Source organism: Pan troglodytes, chromosome 1 (assembly GCF_028858775.2).
Source record: "Pan troglodytes isolate AG18354 chromosome 1, NHGRI_mPanTro3-v2.0_pri, whole genome shotgun sequence".
NCBI classification, from domain to species: domain Eukaryota; kingdom Metazoa; phylum Chordata; class Mammalia; order Primates; family Hominidae; genus Pan; species Pan troglodytes.
In genome coordinates, this window is record NC_072398.2 from 47,303,923 (window position 1) to 47,326,271 (window position 22,349).

The 22,349-nt window shown below is 45.4% G+C and overlaps 1 protein-coding gene across 11 annotated transcripts in view; it reads right to left on the bottom strand.

The window, feature by feature from the left end:
• The window catches only part of NAV1 (neuron navigator 1), a 305,087-nt gene that overhangs the window by 33,155 nt on the left and 249,583 nt on the right, over window positions 1–22,349 (bottom strand). For 6 of the 11 annotated variants that reach the window (XR_010151245.1, XM_016935638.4, XM_063793802.1 and 3 more), the window contains 10 exons: window positions 13,178–13,316; window positions 12,428–12,725; window positions 10,868–11,561; window positions 9,885–10,331; window positions 8,384–8,425; window positions 7,158–7,306; window positions 5,097–5,267; window positions 3,930–3,982; window positions 3,148–3,171; window positions 2,959–3,036 (listed from right to left, as the gene is read on the bottom strand). Coding sequence is in view for 10 of the 11 variants with exons in the window: in XM_016935638.4 (XP_016791127.1) it covers window positions 2,959–3,036; window positions 3,148–3,171; window positions 3,930–3,982; window positions 5,097–5,267; window positions 7,158–7,306; window positions 8,384–8,425; window positions 9,885–10,331; window positions 10,868–11,561; window positions 12,428–12,725; window positions 13,178–13,316 (2,095 nt within the window). In the remaining variant the exon portion in view is untranslated. The remainder of the gene's footprint in view (window positions 1–2,958; window positions 3,037–3,147; window positions 3,172–3,929; window positions 3,983–5,096; window positions 5,268–7,157; window positions 7,307–8,383; window positions 8,426–9,884; window positions 10,332–10,867; window positions 11,562–12,427; window positions 12,726–13,177; window positions 13,317–22,349) is intronic. The other 5 variants (XM_054657515.2, XM_054657482.2, XM_054657486.2 and 2 more) reach the window with 3 other exon arrangements.

The window sequence follows — 22,349 nt, forward strand, 5'->3', positions numbered from 1 at the left end:
AAATAGTTTTAACTGATTTCCTGTATCTCGGAGCTGACCAATGCCAGCAAACCTCTTGGTGGTTAAAAAAATATTGATTTTCCTGAGCAGACAAAGGGGAAATCAAAGAAATTTTCTGGTGGGAACCAGCTTCTTGAATAATGAAGCCAGGTTGAGGGGTAGGGCAGGTTTTCAGAGGCTCCTGGAGACTTGAGATCTAAAACCCATCAACTACCAGAGGTAGGACTATCCCTCTGCTCTATGTGATATTTGGTGTGGCCAACTTGGTAGGCGGGCCATAGCCTCTGGGGTCGTTCCTATTATTTTGGTTTAACTCCTGCATTGTGGAGTGGGCCGGCCCCCAAGGGACCAAATAATCTCCTGGCAGAAACTATTTGGTGCGTTTCTTCCTCCTCTGCTACTCCACTGCTTCACCCTTTCTTGCTTTGCAGCTGCTCCTTGTTCCCGGATTCTCCAGGTTTGCAAGGCTGGAAGGAAACTGCAGAGGCATTCCACCGTTTGGCCACTAGGTGTCAGGTCTGTTTCATGAGGAGTGAAGGATACCAAAGGGCTCCCTGGATAAGAGGCAGGCTAGTTCGGAAAGGTGCTGAGTGGAGGAGCTAAGGCCACTTGGTTTGGCATAGTTTGACCTCTAGCTGGCCAACTGGCTGCAAGATGTATAGGCAAGGTAAAGGGAATGAGGCCGGGGGCTAGAAAGGGGAGCACTTGGGGATGGAGAAATAGCCATCGTGAGACTATCTGAGCAAGTTGGTGACCCTAGCAAGAAGTGGGCATACTCTGTGCAGCAACTTCATGCAGAGCTCTAGGAAATCGACGGCACTCTCATGGCTCCTACTGGCTTACAATTCTCCCTCCCTGTTGGGTCAACTCTAGTTTTCATCCACTGCTCCGCATGTCTGGAGCCTACTTCATAGGACCAGGGCTGGAGGCAATCCCTTTAGTCCAGTTAGAGCCTCCTCTTGCACTTTTACTATAAATCTGTCAAGGCCTGGGCTCTGAGGAGATTATAATATGTCACAACCTGAGCAGTTTCCTTTCACCCACTGTGCAGGCAACATCTGTCTTCTTGACCTCAGGTCTTCTCTGGTTTGCTTCTCTACATCCTGCATGTCTGCTTGTAGACTCCTTGTAGTCCCTGGAAGACTACTCATGAGAGGCCCCAAGAACCCCTGTATGCTCTTCTGTGCTGCCTTTCCCCATCCAGGGGAACCCTTTTGCTCTGGCTGGGCTTTCTCCCCGCTCTCCCCTACACTTCCTCTCCCTACATTGACCCTTCCCTTAATCCCAACCCCAGACTAGGGTACCTGTAAGACCTCAGGGCTAAGCAGTGGTGCTGCAGAAAGGCTAGCATTTGAGAGGGGTAAAGTGGTCTGGGCCCCTCCATCTAGGGTGTGCCCTCAGCTTTAGTAGCTAGGAAGTTCCATGGAACATGACAAAAGTTTGGTTTGGAGTCACAGAATCCTGAAGAGAGCTGTGGAACCTTCCTAGAGTCCCAGCATCCCATCTCCTGCTTGAGGGCAGGGTTCTGACCCTCGGCAAAAATCTGCCTTTAAGATGCAGAACCCACCGTGTCTGGGTGTTTAGTTTGTTCTCTCTTAGCCAAATGGAACTTCCTGTTCTAAGAAAAATCACCCTCTAAATTCAATTTCTTGGCTTCAGCCCAGCCTTGACAGCATGGTGGCTGACAGATTGCAGTGTAAATGAATCAGACATAATAATGTTCTCTGCCTCCCTGGCGCCTCTCCCCCCCAGCATCTCCCAGACGTGAATTTCCTGGGGTGTGCAGGACGTGACCCAGGCCATTTGCTTTGGTGGGTGTGGCACAAGGGAGAGAAAAGATGGTTCTTGTTTATGTTACAATTCTTATGGGTCCCCCAAGAGTGGGAAAAAGTGCTTAACATGAGCTTCAGACAAACTGGTACAACTTATGAATTGAGGGTTTGGGAAAAGAGAATCGAGAGAATAACTAGTGTGGTGAGGGAACTGCTGCTGAAATGTGTTGGAAACATTCAGAATCTTGGTGGAGATTCTTCTACCTAATTCCGACGGATAGACCCCAGGCCTGACAGCTGGGTTCCCCAGAGAGGAAGGGCAGAGAGAAAACCAGAAACTACTGCGGAAATTGCAGACATGGTTACTTTTGTGCAAACACTTGGAAAGCTCCTGCAGATCCGGCTCAGCTGTTGTTTACAGCTTTGGGGGAAAATGGCTCTTATGTTCTCTGTTTGCAACTCAGTCACAGGGGAGAAAGTACCACAGCCTGGTTAGAGGAGGTGGCTTCATTTCTCCCCATGTCACAGGGTAGAAAAACTAAGGTCTAAAGAAATAGACTCGTTCTAAATGGAGGTACTGAGAGTAGAAACAAAGAATTCTAGCTCTCAACCTGAATTTCAGATTGTTTCTACCATCTGCCCAAGGAGACTGCTCAGAAAAGGCAGTTGGGAATGAAGGAGTCAGACCAGAATGGGAGTTAGGTTTCTCAGTAGTGTCGTGGTCACTAGACAGAATTCTAATGACCAATTATGTGCCTACACAGTTACGTGGCATGAACAAAGACATGAACACCCCCCCAGGGCAGTGGAAAGGCTCTAAGAGCCCTATAATTATAATCCATAACTGCTTTTGTCCATGGCCAATGGCAAGGTTGTTTCTGCCTCCATGCAGAACCACTGGTAATCAATCTTCTTCTCTTTCTCTAGGGAGCTCAGCCCATCAGACATGAACTCATCCATACCTGTTAATTAGAGTAGAAGCAAAATGGTTCTTCATAAAAGTTGAGGCTCAGAGAAGGGGAAGAACAATCCCCTAGTCTTCTATCATAGAGCTGTGAAGAAGACCCATGCCCTTGAAGTCTCAGTCCAGGGGATACCTTACCAGGTAGTTTTCCTCCCTTGGCTGAACTTGTCTAACTATAGTCAAAATAACTGCCTTGATCTTTCCGTACTTCATGGCACTCACATTGGCAGAAAGCTGAGATGTCAAGGTGGCCACTTTTTCCTGGGATGATTCCAGTTCCCTACGAAGCTTCCGGATTTGCTGTAAAAGGAAGAGAAATACAAACTACTGGCTGCAGAAGCTGTATAAGATTTGGAAGGAAAATGAGGTGCAGTGATGTTAACAAGCAGAGACAAAGGCTTTCCACCCTACCTCAGATTGCATCCTCTCCTCAGCCTGAAGAAGGGAGCACAGAAGGAGAGAAAGAGAGAGAAAGGAAGTAGTTACTATGGAGGTGAAGAAGTCAGGTCCCAGTGGCAGGGTAGGAAATGTGAAGCAGCATGACTCAGAGGTGCAGAGAGGCTGAAACTCTTGTTTCCTGGCCCTGGCTCCTCACAGGACTCGGCTCAGATCTATACTAGGGTTTCAATAAAAGATTTATTTGGAGCTCATCTCCAGCAAACTTTGTCATTGCCAAAAAGGCTAGGAAATGAGACTGGTTGGTTTGAGAACTAACGGTTATTGCCAGCAACTTGGAGTAAAGAATTAGGAGCAAAACAAATCTACGAATCAAGAAATGCCTAATAGCCAAATGCTGTGGCTGGTGCCCCACAATAAACACTTGGTCACTTCTAGGGTTCTGGAGTCCGGGTCCTAGAAATCTATTCATCTCACCTTCATAAATGCTTCCCATCTACCATGGCACAGAAAGGGCTTGCTAACATGGGGATTCTCCATTTTTCAAAGGAGGGGAACAAAAATCACCAGAGTTGCTCAGGAGCTGGTGGTGGGGCCAGAAAGACCACTGAGGACCTGAGGCACCAAGTGAGTGCTACAAGCTCTAGGTGCCTCCCCCATTCCCACCCCAATGGGTACAGTGAAGAGCCAGCAGTGCCCCCATCCCCCGCCCAGTTACCCAACTCCAAGGAGGTTCTAGGGAGCATGGGATGGTAGAGGAGAGGGGATGAGAGGGGAAGAGAAGTTAATGCTCTTACTGAGGAGTAGGTGGAGGAGGCACTGGAGGCCAGGGACAGCACTGAGCCGTGAACTGAAAGAGAAGGAGAACACAAAGAGTTAACAGTGGGTTCCAGGGACAAGGGGTTTTTGGAAGACTCCCTAAGGCAGGAGTTTGGATTGTGATTCTGGAGGGCATCTGGAGCAAACAGAAAGAACAGAATAGGGAACCCAGCTGGTATCAAAACAGCCCAAAGCAAGGTCTTGAGTCAAGCTAGCCTCCTCTTTCAGCCTACATTCTCTGGCAGCCTGGGTATGGCAGTCCCTTGCTTAGCCTGCTCTGAGGGGCACGGGGTTTCAGAGAAGGGAAAGGAGACTTTCATGGATAGTCACCATCTTATCTTCCCAGTCAGGAAAGCACCTTAGCCGCAGGAGAGGGGAGTTTCTCATCAGAGTTGCTCAGAACAAATACTGAAATTCTGCCCGCGCCTCCTCCTCTCAGCACTGGGGGATGTGCTTAGGATCTTGGGGATCATTCAGATGAAAACAATATTTAAGTGAGGAATATGCATTCTGATTATTCAGTAGAACCTATGGTGAGAACTAAAGCATGTCTGTAGCAGATGCCTCCTGGAATGACCATCTTGAAAATAATAATGGGAGAGCTAACCTGCCATAAGCCTGGTCTTCTAGCTCTGATCAGTACTAACACCCAGATCACCACCAACAATCAGATGGCCCTCCCTGATGCTCATCTTTGGAACATTTTTGAAAGAGAAATGAGATGCCTAATTATTTGTAAGGATTTATTAAGAGCTACTATTATGTCCTGTTTTCTTTTCATATATTTGAGAGACTGTGGGGAGGAAAGACTATGGCTAGAATGAGGAGGAGAGAAGCTGTGGTTTTCAGAGCATCCTGAGGGATGCCATTTAACCCTGTCATTTAACCCTTCCATGCTCAATTTCCCTCCCCCAGCCCAAGTGATGGATGCTCCATCCCAATGCCCCAGTGCTAGATGTGCCACCCAAGGTTTCTGGGTCCCCAGACCCTTCAAAGGGATGGGGAGAAAAAACTGAAATGGCCCAACTTGATGTTCTGTGAATCATATATGTGTGTGGTGGTAGGAGTGGTGGGAGTGGAGGTGGTGGGTGAGGGGACCCAGCAGAGCTGGAATGAGCGTGAACCGCGCTAGCATGAAGTCTCACCATCATCCGTGGGGTCTCGGAAGGATCCTGACCGAATCATTCCCTTGGGTCTCTCGGCCAGGGACAGGGTGCTCCCCATTTGGGAGCCGCTGTACAGCTCGAAGGCCGCCTCGTGGGTGGGGATGCTGTTGGAGCGGGTGATTCTTGGCGTGGTGGCCGCAGTGGGACTCACTGGAAGGACAGAGGGAAGGGGGACAGGAGAGGGAGCAGGAGGGCAGGAAAAGAGGCAGGGTCATCAGCTCTCCGGGCCCTTGGGGAATGGAGCACCGGGAGCATGAGAGGCAAATGGGGAGAGGGCAGGAGAGGAAGGGGCAGGTGCGGTGGTGGGAGTGTGCAAGCAGCTGGTGGTTAGGAGCGGGGTCCCTCCTGGGGAGATCAAGCCCTAATGGAGAAGGACCCTGCTGTCTGGAATAAAGACCTTCCCTCAACCCTGCCTGCCTCAGAGTTGTTGCTTTTGAAGGTTAGGCTGGGGGCCTGGCAGCTTTTCTGAGACCTTCACATCACTTGGATGTGCTGATGAAAATGAGATGCTGTGGTTCTCTAAAACACAACTGCCAGCTCAGGAGGACTGAAAATTCAAACCAAGACCCAGATCTGAATGATGAAAAAGCACCAGCTAGAGAAGGGGGCTGGGCTACGGGATCCCGTTGCCCTGGCATTGTGGAAGGGCGTGAGAATCTCCCCACAAAGTAGTGTCACTCTGAGTGACTGGGTTGGCTCTAAAGCATCAAGAAACATGGCCCTCTTTGCCTAGCATTGCCCCGGCTTGAAGGTCAGATGGACAGAGCAGGTGAAAGTGTCAGGTAAGGCTTGTGGAATGTGCTTTGAAGCTGGGTTCAGCTGAATCCCGTTAACCTGCAGATGCCTTACCCCTTTGCCCATTGCTGGGATTACAGCCTTTCAGGGTTTCATACCCACAAGGAGCTCCCTTGTCTATTCTTCTGCCTCCATACAGGCAGGTGGATGTCTAATCTGTCCATAAAGACCTGTGCAGAAGAAGATGGCACACCTCTCTGTTGACCTTTTCAAATTCCTAAGGTAATTATTGCTTAGCCCAGCCCCTCATTCTACAGCATAAATGCAATTCTTCTTATTTGGTCTTCAATGGAGATAGAGAACAAGCTGGCCCCATCCTCCATTTAGTAGCCCTTCAGAGGGCAGATGATCCTGTCTGAAGAATGGTTCTTTTCCCTAGGCCAAGTGATCCCAATTCCTAGTCTTTCCTCAAATTCCCCACAGTCACTGCATGGGTGTGTTACAGGTCCTTGTCTTTTATTAACTGATTTCTTTTACTCAGCTGAAAGAAGAGATGGATTTAAAGAGATGCAGCAAGCAGATAACAGGCCTATCCCAGGCACTATTCCTGAATGGATTCCTAGTAGGCCAATCATGGCATACTGCTTCACAGAACCGGAGCTGGTGTGCTTCTGTGCTAGGCCAGACCCTCCACCTGATGCTTCCTCTCCTCCCTGTCTCTAAGTCACTTCCTTATTTCCTAGCTCTCCTTTCTCCCTAGGCTTTAGGAAGGGTGTGGCCAGGACACATCTGAGTCAGCCCTGCCTTCAGCGTTAGGATGGCCTGGGCTCAGCCAGAGCAGTTGAGGAATCTGGACTTGGCTGAGTTTGGAGGCAGATCTCGTCCTTGGCAATCAACAACCTTTCCCTCCTTCCTCCCCGTCGGCCTGACATTTCAGTATTGCCCTCTCATTAGCTGGCCCTAGTAGCACTGGGTGTGGTGGCTCCTTTCTGGCAGTTCAATGTGCCTGCTCTTGCACTGGTCTGATCTCTGGGCTTTGGGTTACAGCTTTTCCATGCCACCATTCAGGCTCTCTGATGCTAAAAGGACCCTACAACTTGTGCCTAGGGGCAACTTTTCAGTTTAGGATCTCAAAGTACTCTACCTTCAATCTTACTTTGGGTGGATAAACTGAGGCACCATGAAACAACCCAATACAGCATGAGTCAAATATGAGATGAAACCCAAAGCCCACCTGCCTTGCCTCACCCTGCAGGGTGACCCCTGCTTCACCCCATGCCACAGTGAGTGACTGAAAACACTAACCTATGTTGGTAAGTTGGCCCTTTGCACTCAGAGACATGGGAAGTGCAGGGGGAGAAGGCAGCTCTGACTGGTCATCGGATTCAGGCAGCCCACCAATGGTATGGGAATGTCGCCTCTCCTTGGTCTCCTCCTGGGACTGAAGCTGGTACCTGTAGGAAGCAGCAGAAGAACTCAGTCTGGGACTAGCAAGTGCGGTCAGAGGTTTAGTTGGTGCGGAGGGTGTCTGAACTAGGCTGGAGCCAGGAGATTCTGAAAGCAGGACATGGAAAAGAGGGAGTGGTCAGGGCTGCCCAAGGAGGGAGTAAGAGGTGGCGACTCAGCCTCCTCTCCCAGACCATCCAGAGGGTGTGGAAGGACTAGCAGGTATTCCCGTAAGGGTTCCTGAGCTGGGGGCAGAAGTGATGGAGGAGGCATTAGAACTTCTCCTCAGAAGTTCAGGACAGAGACTTATGATTCCACATGTGGGCTTTCAAGTTGCAAGAGTCGGTCAGGCACAGTGGCTCATGCCTGTAATCCCAGCACTTTGGGAGGCTGAGGTGGGTGGATCACTTGAGGTCAGGAGTTTGAGACCAGCCTGGCCAACATGGTGAAACCCCATCTCTACTAAAAATACAAAATTTAGCCAGGCTTGGTGGTGCACACCTATAACCCCAGCTACTCGGGAGGCTGAGGCAGGAGAATTGCTTGAATCTGGGAGGTGGAGTTTGCAGTGAGCTGAGATTGTGCCACTGCACTCCAGCCTGGGTGACAGAGCGAGACTCCGTCTCAAAAAAAAAAAAAAAAAAAAAAGTTGCAATAGTTGCCACCCAACTGAACAACTCAGTGCTGTCAGAACAGTGGATGACCAGGTAGGTCCTGCCCCTAGCCCAGCTGAGTGACCAAAGAAGCAGACTGTTCTCCCTCATACTTTTAGGGAAGAAAATTACAGAGATGAAGCTCAGCCAGGATTGGGATGGCATAGGCTAGTACAGGTAAGTGCGTGATTCCCATGTGCAAACTTGTTTCTCCCCTGTCACCAAAAAAAGAACACTTGCTGTAAAAGTTGACTCACATAATATTAAGCTTGGGCAAGGTACTAGGTGGTACTTGTATGGGACCACATACAAATGATTCAGCTAAAAGGGTGACTAAATTCATGACTGGAGCCTTGGACAGGTTGAGATATGATTTTTCATACATACCAGCAGTCCCATTTATAGGGAAGAAAAAACACATTAAAGGGTTACCTGAGCCCTTTCTTGGGAAGAGTGTTCCGATCCCGCTGATTACTGTGGAGATTAAAAAAAAAAAAAAGAGAGAGAGAGAGAAGCATGTGGGTCCATCTTAGGAACTAGAGTTTAGGACCATTGGTGTGAGGTATGCAGACCCTAGACGCAGGACATCAAACTATGACCTGCTTTAGCTCTAGAAACCAAGAGATACTATAGCCTGCTTCTTGGCTTACAACTTGGGAAATTTATCTGAAATATTAAATGTTATTTCTCTGATTAGAAATTAAGTCATGGTTAGGCCGGGCGCGGTAGCTCACGCCTGTAATCCCAGCACTTTGGCAGGCCAAGGCGGGTGGATCACGAGGTCAGGAGATTGAGACCATCCTGGCTAACACGGTGAAACCTCGTCTCTACTAAAAATACAAAAAATTAGCCAGACGCGGTGGTGGGCGCCTGTAGTCCCCAGCTACTCGGGAGGCTGAGGCAGGAGAATGGCATGAACCCAGGAGGTGGAACTTGCAGTGAGCCAAGATCGCGCCACTGCCCTCCAGCCTGGGCGACAGAGCAAGACTCCGTCTCAAAACAACAACAACAACAACAAAAAACAAACAAAAAAAAAGAAATTAAGGCATAGTTAGTTATTTAAAAGATCATATTATGGCACTAGGGACAGTGGCATGAGCCTGTAGTTGCAGCTCCCGGGAGGCTGAGGCAGGAGGATTGCTTAAGCCAAGGAGTTTTGAGTCCAGTCTGGGCAACATAGTGAGACCCCATCTCAAAAAAAAAAAATAGATCGTATTATGGTAGGTAAAAACTACCATATAGGTAGTTTGATAACCTTGGCATATAGGGAGAAGGGAGGGGAAAACTAGGATGTGATATAAAAGAAAAGATTTTGGGCAGCCAGGTGTGGTGGCTCATGCCTGTAATCCCAGCACTTTGGGAAGCTGATGTAGGCAGATCACTTGAGGTCAGGAGTTCAAGACCAGCCTGGCCAACATGGTGAAACCTGGTCTCTACTAAAAATACAAAAATTAGCCGTGCATGGTAGCAAGTGCCTGTAATCCCAGCTACTTAGCAGGCTGAAGCAGGAGAATTGCTTGAACCTGGGAGGCAGAGATTGCAGTGAGCCAAGACTGCACCACTGCACTCCAGCCTGGGCAACAAGAGCAAAACTCCATCTCAAACAAAACAAAACAAAACAAAACAAAATGATTTTGGACTAGGAAGCAAAAGCTCTGGATGATAGGTTAACCTAATTATGAGATCTTGGATGAGTCATTTAACTTCTTTGTGCACAAGTTTCTTCATTTTTAATATAAGAATAATAATTTTAAAACAAAAACACATCTTACCTATCTCATGGAGTTGTTGTGAAGCAAATTAAATTACTTAATATATGTGAAAAAATGTCAAAAGTCACAAAATGGCAATAAAATATAGGATAGTATTGCCAATGGCAAAATGAGCCCAAGACACGGAGACAGGCCGAGGTTCTGCTGTCTTTTCTACCTACCTGTCCAGTTGCCCAGCTCTGGGGCTTCCACTCCAAGTCAGCTCTTCCGTCTCTTCTTCTGTGGGAGCAGCAGGGGGAGCAGGTGGGGTGGGGACGGGAGTACTGCTGGGGAAGGCACTGGGGAGGCTCATTGGCATCTGGAGGGACTCCATGCTCCTGTGCAGGCCTGAGAGTTTGGGGTACATACGGGTCTCTTTTGGCACACTGAAACCACTCATTAGCTCCAGGCCCTGGGAGAAGCTGGCTGAGTTAATATTGAGGATGGGTGCCGGACTGGGGGTGAAGCAGGAAGGGAGAGGGCCCCCAGATGCTGAGCTTGTAGCATGCAGATCTGGGACCTTTGAAGCATGGGTGGTATCACTGGATGATGGTAGATCCAGACTGTTGGAGTTGACCTTGTCAAGATTGGCTAGTGAGGGTGGTTTGACAAAGCTCTTCGCTGTGGCCCTGAGAGAAGATCAAACGAAATATTTAGAATAATAGAATTACAGAGTGAGAGGCAGATAGGACCTTAAAGAAATCCTATCCAGTCTTGTTTTCTGCCTATTTGGTAAGCACAGAGGCTTATCCTAATGCTGTTGTGAAATACAATGCAAGGAAATCTGATACCCAACTTGGGGCACATTCAGCTTAGATAAGGGGCCAGCATATGCACATGGGAGATACAAGTGAATTTATGCAAATAGGTATATATGTGTAAATAAACAGTAAAATCACCCATACAAGTGCTGAAGACAGGGTAAGCATTGATCAGAGAATAGTACAAATGAGGTAAGTTTTGAAAGACGGATTCAGTCTTTCAGAACTGTCAGAAACCAGATTCTTTCAGAACCTTGGCATATGGGGGAGAGGTGGGAAAGAGCCATGCAAAGGCCTAGAGACAATGGTGGATAGGCCATGCCTCATCTAGTCCAAGGAGGGCAGAGATATGCAAAAGAATGACAAAGCAAACAGACAAGGAGGTGGCTGCCCACATTGGGTACCTGAGAGGGGTTGGTGGCAGCTCTGCCAGCTTGGTGGCTGTGGGGTGGCTTGCTTGGTTCTTGGGAGTACTTTCTGGGGAGCCAATACTCTTCAAGGAGATGTTGTCTGAGTCCAAGGCCACTGCCTTGGCTTTGGCCTTCTCCTTTTCCCGATCTGTCTGATTGACAGGGGCTGGAGTGGTCCGCCCACTGGCTACCTTGGTAGGCTCCTTCAGTCTGGAAGGCGTAAGGCCTCCCTGCTTGGTGCTGAGGAGACTGGGGTCAATGCTGCTGCTCACAGGGCGAGGTCCACCCCGCCCGCCGGTCACGCTCATAGAACTTGACTTGGCTGGCCGGGGCAGGCTGCGGTACTGGATGTTAGAACGGGCTCCAGGAGCCAGGAATCCTGGCTCTGCACTGTTGGAAACATCTAAGCTAGTCTTGCGCCCATTTACTGGCTTGACAGGGATGCCTGAGGACTTCTGGATCTTGCTGAGAGTGGCTGAACCACCGGTTTGCATGACAGTGGCTGTGCCTGTGGCAGGAGGAGGCTTCTTGTAGCCAAAGGATCCCGAAGTGGAGGGGCGAGCAATGCCCGAGGGGGGCTTCTTAGCATCACTCAGGCGGTCCCGACCAGCATCAGAGGAGGAGCGTTGGAGCCCAGTATTCTTCACTGCAAGCTTACCCTTGTCTGTAGCTTTGCCCTCAGGTTTGCCTGCAAGAGGACGGGAAATGAGAAAAGAGCTGAAACTGACCAATATCTTAAAAACCCACCCTTTTCTTTCCCTCCATGGGAGAAGGGAACATTGTCCATGTATTGTAGACTTTTAGAGGCCTAAATTTGGGTAAACAGGTACAAGATAAGCTGATAAAGTTTCTTGTCTGAAAGACTCTGGCTGGGAGGGGTGGGGAGGCTAGGAATTTTTTTTGTTTTGCTCCCAGAGTAGAATGGTCCATTTTGATTACAAAGGCGGAGGCAAACACAAAGATGATCAAGAATATCCATCTAACAACTAGTTGTGGAAGGGAAAAAAAAGGTGGGGAAGCAAATGGAATAGAGTATGACAATATCTCTTAGTAATTAGAGACTACAGGAAAATGTTGATTAAGGCTAAAAGTTACCCAAGGGGCCAACTTTGGGGGCACTATAATTCTCTCGCTGTAGCCATTTTATTTATTGTTTTCTTAGGATCTTCCTGAGATGTCAAGCTGTATCCTATGAAAATAAGTGCCTTGAGTGACTAAGCTGGGAGAAAGAAGAAAGCAAGCATTGGAAGTGTTTGGAAGGAGGCCAAACTAGTCTCTAAACATAATATACTTCCTCCTGTACCTCATATTAACTGGGATTTTGGCCCAGCCACTTAATCTCTTTGAGTTTCTATTTCCTCCACATTTGTAAAATGGAAATAATAACACCCATCTTTCCTAACTCACGGGACTGTCCTTAGACCAGATAAGATAATGTCTGTTAAAGCACTATGCAAATGTTTGCTATCATCCTATGGGTTAATGACCACTAAGAAGAGGAGCAACCAAAGAACTAGGTCTTTGCCCTTGTACCTTCCTTTATTCCAGGCTCACCTGCGACTTTGAGGGCACTCTGGGCTGTGTGAGTGATGGGGGAAGTTACAGCCACAGGTGGGGTCTTGCCCTTCTTCAGGGAACCAGGGTGGCCCAGGCTGATGGGTTTTTTCAGTTCTCCACCCTTGGATGAATCATCACAGCTCTCAGGCCGCTCCCTCCGCCACTTAGAAGTCCCAGGTTCCATCTTCAGGCTACCACTGTCGTACTCCAGTTTTTTAGGGGCTTTCTCCTCTGATTCACTAAACCAGCTCAGCCCACTTTCTGCCAGTGAGCGCTTCTCTGAGTCTGTGCGTAGCTAAAGAAAAGAGAAAAAGGCAGAGTGAGATACTTCTATGCAGATGGGGGACTGGATAGCTGACGGGATTGATTTTAGTTAGTACCTGGCACTGCTCATCTCAGAGTATTAAGTCAAACTGAGGGTTTCTACCTATACCCCTAGGGTTTCCAACAGCAGATGACATATATCTCGGGGTTTCTTTTTCTCCAGTTGGAATAGCTCTTACATGTATCACTCTAGATTGGTGTAGGCACTAAGTATACACAATATGACAACATCTAATGTCTTGGGTGAGTAGCCTTAGCTTTTTTTGGGAGGGGGTGGGGGCAACTCTAAAATGACCTGGCCAAAGGCCTATGAGAACCAATCCCATGGAGTGGGTGTGTACGTGCAACCCCATACACAGACAATGCCATTTGCCCTGTGGTTCATCTTGAGATGGCAGCTTGGGTGTTTGCAAACTCACGTACCACTATTGTTGAGTTCCTGCGAGAAGCAGTGGGAGTACTTGGGAGGGAGTTGAGTGAGGAGCTGGCATTGAATTCTTCTGAACTGAGATTGTCTGATGCATCGCTGAGTCCACTACTGATGGAGCTGCTTTCATCCCAGCTACAGGACAGGAGAGATGAAGGTCAATGGTTAAAACAGAAGCCCAGGCAAAAAATAAATGTTTCACATTGATGCAAGAATGGCTCTGCACCAGTATATAGGCTAGCCAAAAGGAGAAAACCTGGGGGTTTGTCCTAGGTTTGTCAGCAACTCAAAGTGTGACTTAAACTTCCTTGTAATTTGGTGATGTTCTTTTACAAAAGGAAGAGACTCTGCCTTTATCTGGCAAGAGAAAACATTGTATCTTCTTAACAGAAAGGTATTTTATAAAGGCAAGGTAATTTTTGGATCAATCTAATTATACAAACCAATTTCCTCTCCCTGTAAACAACCTCTATTCTTAAAATTAACATATCTTTGTTCATTTTTAGACGCGTTCTGCATCTATTCTCCCCCTCCTTTTCTAAAAATGTCTATAACTGGTAATGGGGCCCAGAAAAAGATTTCTCTTTTCTAGAACCTCTTAGACTTTTATCATTTCTCATTGAGCCTCCGTTTATGCAGTTCACCCTATCCTGGGATCGGGTCCTGCTTCTAAACAGAACATACTGTTCTTCTGTTAAGTGAACCAAATCTAAGGTGCTGTGGCCATGTAGAGGGGCCAAATTTGTGCTGAATGGATTCATTTCTCTGCCAATTGCTTGGAATATCAGGTCTGTGGTATTAGGGAGATACTGCTGTTAAACATCTTTATCTGTAAACATCTGTATCCAAAAACGCTACTTCATGCACTAAGTGAACTTACTACAACCTCCATATCTTTGTAGTTTGAGCTCTACAAACATTCATTTGGCTGTTCTTTTTTTTTTTTTTTTTTTTTTTTTTTGAGACGGAGTCTTGCTCTGTTGCCCAGGCTGGAATGCAGTGGCACAATTACAGCTCGCTGAAACCTCCGCCTCCCAGGTTCAAGCAATTCTCCTGCTTCAGCCTCTCAAGAAGCTGGGATTACAGGCACCCGCCACAACACCCAGCTACTTTTTTTTTTTTTTTTTTTTTAAGTAGAGACAGGGTTTCACCATGTTGGCCAGGCTGATCTTGAACCCCTGACCTCAAGTGATCTGCCCGCCTCAGCCTCCCAAAGTGCTGGGATTATAGGCGTGAGCCACCATGCCTGGCCTGGCTGTTCATTTTTGGGTTTAACAAGTTTCAGTCAGAAAGTTTACCCTTAGCCTCAAAACTAGCCTCCTCTACCATTTATATTAATTTCCTCTTATTCTATCTTTGCTATTCACATTTCTTTTCGATCACATGCATTGTTTTCTAAGCTCGAATTCTGTCTCCTGTAAGCTTTCTTCAAAGGTCCTGTTTTCCAAGTCTTTCTCAATTCCTTTTGGACCTTAAAAAGTTCTTCAGATTTCACTCAAGTTTTACAGCCTAAAACTGAACACGGAAGTTCGGTAAGACTGCTATACATGAGTATCTGTTTGTGCCGGTAGGAATTAACTTCTAAATCCTTGTTATCTGTGTTCAGAGTAGGTTTGTTTATCAGCATTGCATATATGCAAGGACTAAAAGGCTGAAGATTTTTTTGTGTGAATTAGCTGCTATCTGAAAAAATTTTTCTTTTTGATTTATTCTGAGTTTCATATCATGGAACAAAAATCAGACATGCAAGTCATCTAAGTGGTTGGCCCAGATCTCAGCTGGCTCCCTCTAATTCATGTGCTGGGAATAGGAAAGTGGGTGGTTTGGACATTTTGGCTTTGTTGCTCTGTAGTGATTTATCCAAATACATTGAGAAAGAGCAAAGAAAGCATGGGGATTAGAACACACTACAGAGTTCTTTAAATTTTATGACTATGAAATATAGCCGTTATTGAATGACAATCAACCTCTTCCCCTCTTCTCCTCCTGATATATATTAAACCTCACATTTGTCCTGGGCTAAGATGTCATACCCCCTCACTTTGTAGAGAAAGAATACTGAGGAAAGATCAATGCTGGTTTTATGATCCTATCAGCTCTTCCAGGTCAAGATAAGATCTTTGGCAAGCAAGCAAACAAACTATTCTCAGCATGTTCTCTAAGTCAAAGACAGAGGAAGCCTGTAGCACTGAATATTTCATCTGAGATTAATTATTGGTAATCAAGGTCGTGAGGCAAAGAAAGCTCTTATGGAAGGACCCTCGCAAAAAGAGGATTGCTGCAGCTCAGAAATCCAAAAGAAACCTTCCTTTGCCCCACATTTATGGAAAGTTTAATACTGAAATGGAGGAGAGGGATTTATCTTCTAGGAGAGCGTTTGGGTCCTCCTTGCTCTAAAGACATTCCTTCCCAAGCTCTTTTCCTGCAGTGAGGAAGTATAAGCCTAGAATTACCAAGGAAGGTTGGCTAGAGGATATAAATACTTCCTAGCAAAATTCTTTTGCAAGTTCTGAAGAAAAGGAAAATTCTGTTGTCATTACATGAGAGTTAAGCATCTCCACTGGAGATGCTCCACTGAAGAGAGCATAGTTTCTTTCTTTCTTTTTCTTCCTCTCTCTCTCTCTTTCTTTCTTTCCTCTCACTGTGTCACCCAGGCTGGAAGGCAGTGGCATAATCTCAGCTCATTGCAGCCTTCGCCTCCCAGGTTCAATTGATTCTTGTGCCTCAGCCTCCCAAGTAGCTGGGATTACAGGTATGCAATTTTTGTATTTTTAGTAGACACGGTGTTTCACCATGTTGGCCAGGCAGGTCTCCAACTCCTGGCCTCAAGTGATCCACCCACCTTGGCCTCCCAAAGTGCTGGGATTATAGGTGTGAGCCACCGCACCCAGCCCTCTTTCTTTAAACAACAACAACAACAACAAAAACCCACTATTACATTTGAATGGCTTGAAAAAAAAATAAAAGTTAAAGAGTGACAGAGCAAGACCTTTTGTTAAAAAAAAAAAAAGGCTGGGTGCAAAACTCCTCCTTGAAGCCAGGTGTTCAAGACCAGCCTGGGCAACAAAGCAAGACCTCTGTCACTACAAACAAAACAAAAGAAATAGTACATGCTCTAATAAGGATCCAGGTATTATATAAAGGAAAAAGGAAAAGTGCTCCTTTTTTGCCCTCCCATTTTTACTTCTAAGGTAACTATTATTAACAGTTTTCTGTGCATCCTTCAAAAATATCCCTATGCATATATCTTCTAGCTGTTTGCTCTCTGGATCTGCTGAATAGTTGACATTATGCGACCACACTTCATTATCCTGGCGATTCTCTATACCTGACTTAAACTGGAACCTCAGTCTTCCTCTTTGTTGTTTTACTCCTTGTTTCAGTGAAGTACCTCTTCCAGTAGGTTTCTGAAAAGGGGTGCTTTGGAAGTAAACTTTGTAAGACCTTACATGTCATAAAATGTCTTTATTCCATCTTTACATGTGAGATTTTGGGTAGCCACAGAATTCTAAGCTGAAAATATCTTCTTTCAGAATCTAAAGGCATTGTTCTATGTCTGTTTCTATTGTTGCCCTTCTGATTCTTTGTCCTTGTATGTGACCTGTTTTTTTTGTCTCCCCTCTGGAACTTTTAGCATCTTCTTGTGCACTGAAACATCGCTAATGATGTGCCTTGGTGTGGGAGTTATTTTTTATCCATCGTATTGGGTACTTTACCAGATGCTTTGAATCTACAAACTCATTACCTTCAGTTTTGAGAAATTTTATCAAAAATTTTTTGATGATTTTCTCTTCATTTTTCAGTTCTCTCTTCTAGAGTATTTGTAATTCAGTTAACAGATTTTTTGGCTGATTTTCTACATTTCTCTCTTATTTTCTAGTACCATTAAAAAAAACAACTCTTTTTTTTTTTTTTTTTTTGAGATGGAGTCTTGCTCTGTCACCCAGGCTAGAGTGCAGTGGTGCAATCTGGGCTCACTGCAACCTCCGTCCCCTGGGTTCAAGCGATTCTCCTGCCTCAACCTCCTGAGTAGCTGAGACTACAGGCGCGTGCTGCCATGCCTGGCTAATTTTTTGTATATTTAGTAGAGATGGGGTTTCACCATGTTAGCCAGAATGGTCTCGATCTCTTGACCTCGTCATCTGCCCACCTAAGCCTCCCAAAGTGCTGGGATTATAGGCGTGAGCCACCATGCCCGAACTTTTTTTTTTTTTTTTTTTTGTAGAGTCAGGGTCTCCTTATGTTGCCCAGGCTGGTCTCAAGTGATCCTCCCACCTGGGGCTCCCAAAGTGCTGGGATTACTGGCTTGAGCCAGCCTGGCTGCTAAACTCTACTTTTTGAGCAATGGCCTCAATTTTATCTTCCATCCTTTCTATTAAGTTTTTCATTTCTTCTATCACACATACATATATAGGTACACACACATATAAATATATAGACATACATATATATACACATAAATGTGTGTATGGGTATTGTATATATGTATATGTATATTTTAGAGACGGGATCTTGCATTCTTACCCAGGCTAGAGTGTGGTGATGCACCATAGTTCACTGCAGCCTCAAACTCCTGGGCTCAAGTGATCTTTCTGCTTCAGTTTCCCGAGTAGCTGGGATTATAGGCATGTGCTACCATGCCCAGCTAACTTTAAAATTTTTGTAGAGCCAGGGTCTCACTATGTTGTTCAGGCTGGTCTCAAACTCCTGGCTTCAAGCAATCTTCCCTCCTCAGCCTCCCAAAGTGCTGGGATTACAGTTGCGAGCCACTGCGCCCAGGCTTCTACCATATTTTAAATTTCCAAGGCTTCTTTAAAAAATTTTAAACAGCATACTGTTCTTTCTTTCAAGGATACAATCTCTTTTTCAACTCTCGGAGACATTCATTCACTCATTCATTTGGAGGGGCAGGTTTCCAATGTCCTTGCATAGTTTCTGGTTCCAAGTTGCTTTGTTCTGTTTGTACTGGCGGGACTTCATGTTATAGACCTTCTGAGATGTGTGATGAAGCTTGGCTGTTTGCTTATATGGAAGACTGGGACACTCATTATAAGTTATTGAGAACCTTTGTGCACATGCAGTAGGACTTGTCAACTATGGCTTCAGTATAGGGAGATGAGATTGGACTGATTCATTTAAGTTTTTTCTCATGGGTTGGTCAGATTTCCTAGAGGTGAGTCTTCCAAACTCCAGCCTGCAGCATGTAAGACCAGCATTCTACGAGCTGAGTTAGAGAAGAGCCTGGAGCTTTCAACATTCAATATGCAAAGTTTTATTTATTCCCCTCTCCCTTGTTTTAGTTCAAAATCTATGCCCTCACTTGTGTCAGGAGTCCACCAGTCCAGAGACTACCTGTTTTACTCTCTCCAGAAAATGTCTCCAGTCTTCTGTTAATGGAGAGAAAGGGCTCCCCCTCTGGGAGCAGATGGAGGGGAATGGAGGGGAGAATCTGAGAGTCTAAGTGTTTTTTCTATAAATTTTCAACCAGTCCTCTTGTTTTTAGACTTACCTCTTCCCTTATTAAAGCTACCTGATGCCACCAATTATGAAGCTTTTTGAGGATTCTGGGGTGCAAACTGAGTTGCTGCCCCACTTCCTCCACTGCTGGCTCAGGATTCGACTTTAAGTCTGATCCATCAGTTCATACTTGCCAGTCTGATTTCCAGCTTCCCATGATCTCATCACTATTATCTCTTTCTTCTCCTATTCTTTGTCTTTGTGGTTTTATGACTTATGAAAAGAAAAATGCTTTATTTTCATTTAACTTTTGTGGTAGTTGTGAAATATGTGAAATATATCCTAAGTGACTCTTTTGGATAAGATATCCTGGTGGGTAGCCTTTGAGTAGAGAGAGGTGACAAGACATTAGCTTTGGAGTTCCAAAGTCAAATTACACAGAGGCAGAAGAAACCATCTAGATAATATTTTTTTTGAGATGGGGTCTTGCTATGTTGCCCAGGCTGGTCATGAACTCCTGGGTTCAAGTGATCCTCTTGCCTCAGCCTCCCAAAGAGCTGGAATTACAGGCATGAGCCATTGCACCTGGGCTAGATGATTTTTTTTGAAGACTCAAGAGCTGTGGGAGAAAAAAGGCTGGATGGACACTGTCCATCCTGAAACATATGACTGGTTGAGGTGTAAGAATAGAATGTCTTTAGAAGAGTTTGCAAATTTTATCAGTTCATCAGTCAGAGTACTGCAAAGCAACTGCCTGGTCACTCAAGATAGCAGGGAGAAGGGAAGGCAGCTTAAATATGGCATCAAAAAGAATAAAGTAAAGAGGACAGGGCTCAGAGTTATGCAGGGCTACTGCATCTGTTGTTTGGCAGAAAGAATTTCTTTGCTCACTCTAAGGTGGATTTTGCTGTCTCCCTCCCATTTCTCTTTATATTTGTTTCTCACATAGATCTCAAGTACAGAAAAGAGAGCTGGGCAACAACAAGCTAGGCCTAAATTCACGAGGAGGTGAAAACAACAAAGAATGCAGAGACCTCAATAACCCTGTATAATCTAATCTACAAATCCAAACAACCACCAACAGGCTACTGATGTACGACAGAAATGGTGTCAAAAGTTTTTATTTGGGGCGAGTTCTTATAAGAACAATGGCACTTTGTCATTTTCATCTACCCCCAGAGCAGAGAGGAAATGAGTCTGAATGAGCATATGAGAGATTGAGTCAGATATAACAGGACAATGAAGATGAAGAACCTTGTCAACGGATATTTCAAGGGAGCTATAACAGATTATAGAGGTAAATTAAAGAACTTTCTCCATGGGATACTTATTTTCCCACTTACTATTCTCCTCATATCATCTAGTCTACCCTCCAAAATTTACACGTCTCATTCCCTATTTCCACTAAAAAGCATCACCTTTTCCCCTCATTGCTCTATCAAAAACTTAGGTATGTCTTCAACTCCTTTTTCTTCCCCCTCCTCATCAAGACTGTAACACATCATTGATTGTATTACCACTTTCCTCTCAAATCTATCTCTTCCTTTAACTTTCCCCTGCCTTTGCTCTGGTTCAGAGCCTAATGTCCTCTCACTTGAGCCACTGTGAAAGACTTCTTATCAGTTCTACTCCTCCCTCCCTCTAACATGCACTGAATATAATCAGAAGCCTAATCACCCAAAAGTGTGGCACTTAGCAAAACCTTCATTAGCTCTCTGTTACTGACATGATAAAATAAAAATTCTGCAGCCTGGCTGGGCATGATGGTTTACACCAGTAATCGTAGCACTTTGGGAGGCTGAGGAGGGAGGATTGCTTAAGGCCAGGAATTTGAGACCAGCCTGGGCAACATAGTGAGACCCTGTCTCTCTGTATTTTTTAAAAAATATTCTACAGCCCATTTATCAAGATTATTCATGAGCCATCATTAATGTAGTATAGTGATTAAGAGCACAGATGTTGGAGCCAGACTACCTGAGTTTAATCCCTATAAACTCTGCCTAGGGTTAAATTCAACTTCAATTGAGCAAACAGTCATCAAGCTCCTAGTATTTTTTTTTTTTTTTGAGATGGAATCTTGCTCTGTCGCCCAGGCTGGAGTGCAGTGGCACGATCTCGGCTCACTGCAAGCTCCGCCTCCCAGGTTCATGCCATTCTCCTGCCTCAGCCTCCCAAGTAGCTAGGACTACAAGCACCCGCTACCATGCCCGGCCAATTTTTTGTATTTTTAGTAGAGACGGGGTTTCACCGTGTTAGCCAGGATGGTCTCGATCTCCTGACCTCGTGATCCACCCGCCTTGGCCTCCCAAAGTGCTGGGATTATAGGCATGAGCCACCGCGCCCGGCCCAAGCTCCTAGTATTTATAATGCATGGTATCAGTTGCTATGGGCATTCAAAATAAGTGGCTATCCAGAATGAGCGTATAACCCAAGGATGGAGAAAGGTGTATAAATGAAATAAATCCATGACAGAGGTATAGACAACATACATAAAGCAATACAGAGGAAGGAATGATTTCATCTCCAATAAAATCCAGAAATATGACTTTACCATGTTGCAATACTGATAAACATAATGCTTTATCCACTTTTCTCCACTCCCATCCCACTCCTACTTCCTATGTTCCCCAGGATTCCTATTAGGTGACCAGCTCTCTTGCCTAATTTCCTTTTAGAAATACAGACCTGCATGAGGAGCCGGTCCTCACACCACTATGCAGTGATCTGTGTGCTGCTGAAGTCTCTGGAGTCCTGGCATTATCCCAGGGATCTGACATCAGTGGACATAAGCCCTATCTGTTCATATTTCACACAGGCATTTTCCATTTCCAGATCAAATGCCAAGTCTTCCATGAGGCTTTCCATGATCCTCCTTGCCAGAAAAATCCCATTCTCTTTTATGTTTCTACAGACATACCTATACTTCTGTTAGAGTGGTCTGCCTTGAAATAGTTATGTCCACACATCTTTTCACTAGACTATATTTCCCTGAAGGTTAGGATTAAATCTTATGCTTCTTCGTACCCCTCATACAATATCTTGTATACAGTGGGCACTCACTCATTGCTTATATGAAAACAAGAATGCATAACTTCAGGAAAAAGGTTAAGATTTTGGAGCTGCTATTTATATATTCTCCAAGAATAACTAGTAATTTGTTTATAAATGTAATCCTTGCTTTGGGGTTGGGGGAATTTATTAACATTCTCTTTTTAGAACTTTCAGTACTCTGCTGAAATTCCCTATCTATACAAAAATGTAATTCACCTTTTCTACTAGATCCTTAAACATATTTATAAAAAGGATTTTACAGTCCTTGTCTGTTAGTTTCAACATATGGCTCATCTGTGGATCTGCTTCTATTGACTATTTTTTCCCTCAGTCTTATTTTTTCTGCTTCTTCCTGAGTCTTGTAACTTTTTATTTTATGCCAGGTGTTGTGTGTAAAAGTGTGGCAATAGGTATATCCAGAAAAGGACATGTCCCTTCCGCTGTTAGGCTGCTAGGATTGAGAGCTGAGTCAGTCTAGCCTGTCATAGAGCCAGGTTTGGGCTCTGTTATAGGTCAGTTCACCAATTTTTTTTTTTTTTTTCTAGACGAAGTCTTGCTCTTGTTCCCCAGGCTGGAGTGCAATGGTGTGGTCTCGGCTCACTGCAACCTCTGCCTCCCGGGTTCAAGCAATTCTCCTGCCTCAGCCAGGATTACAGGTGC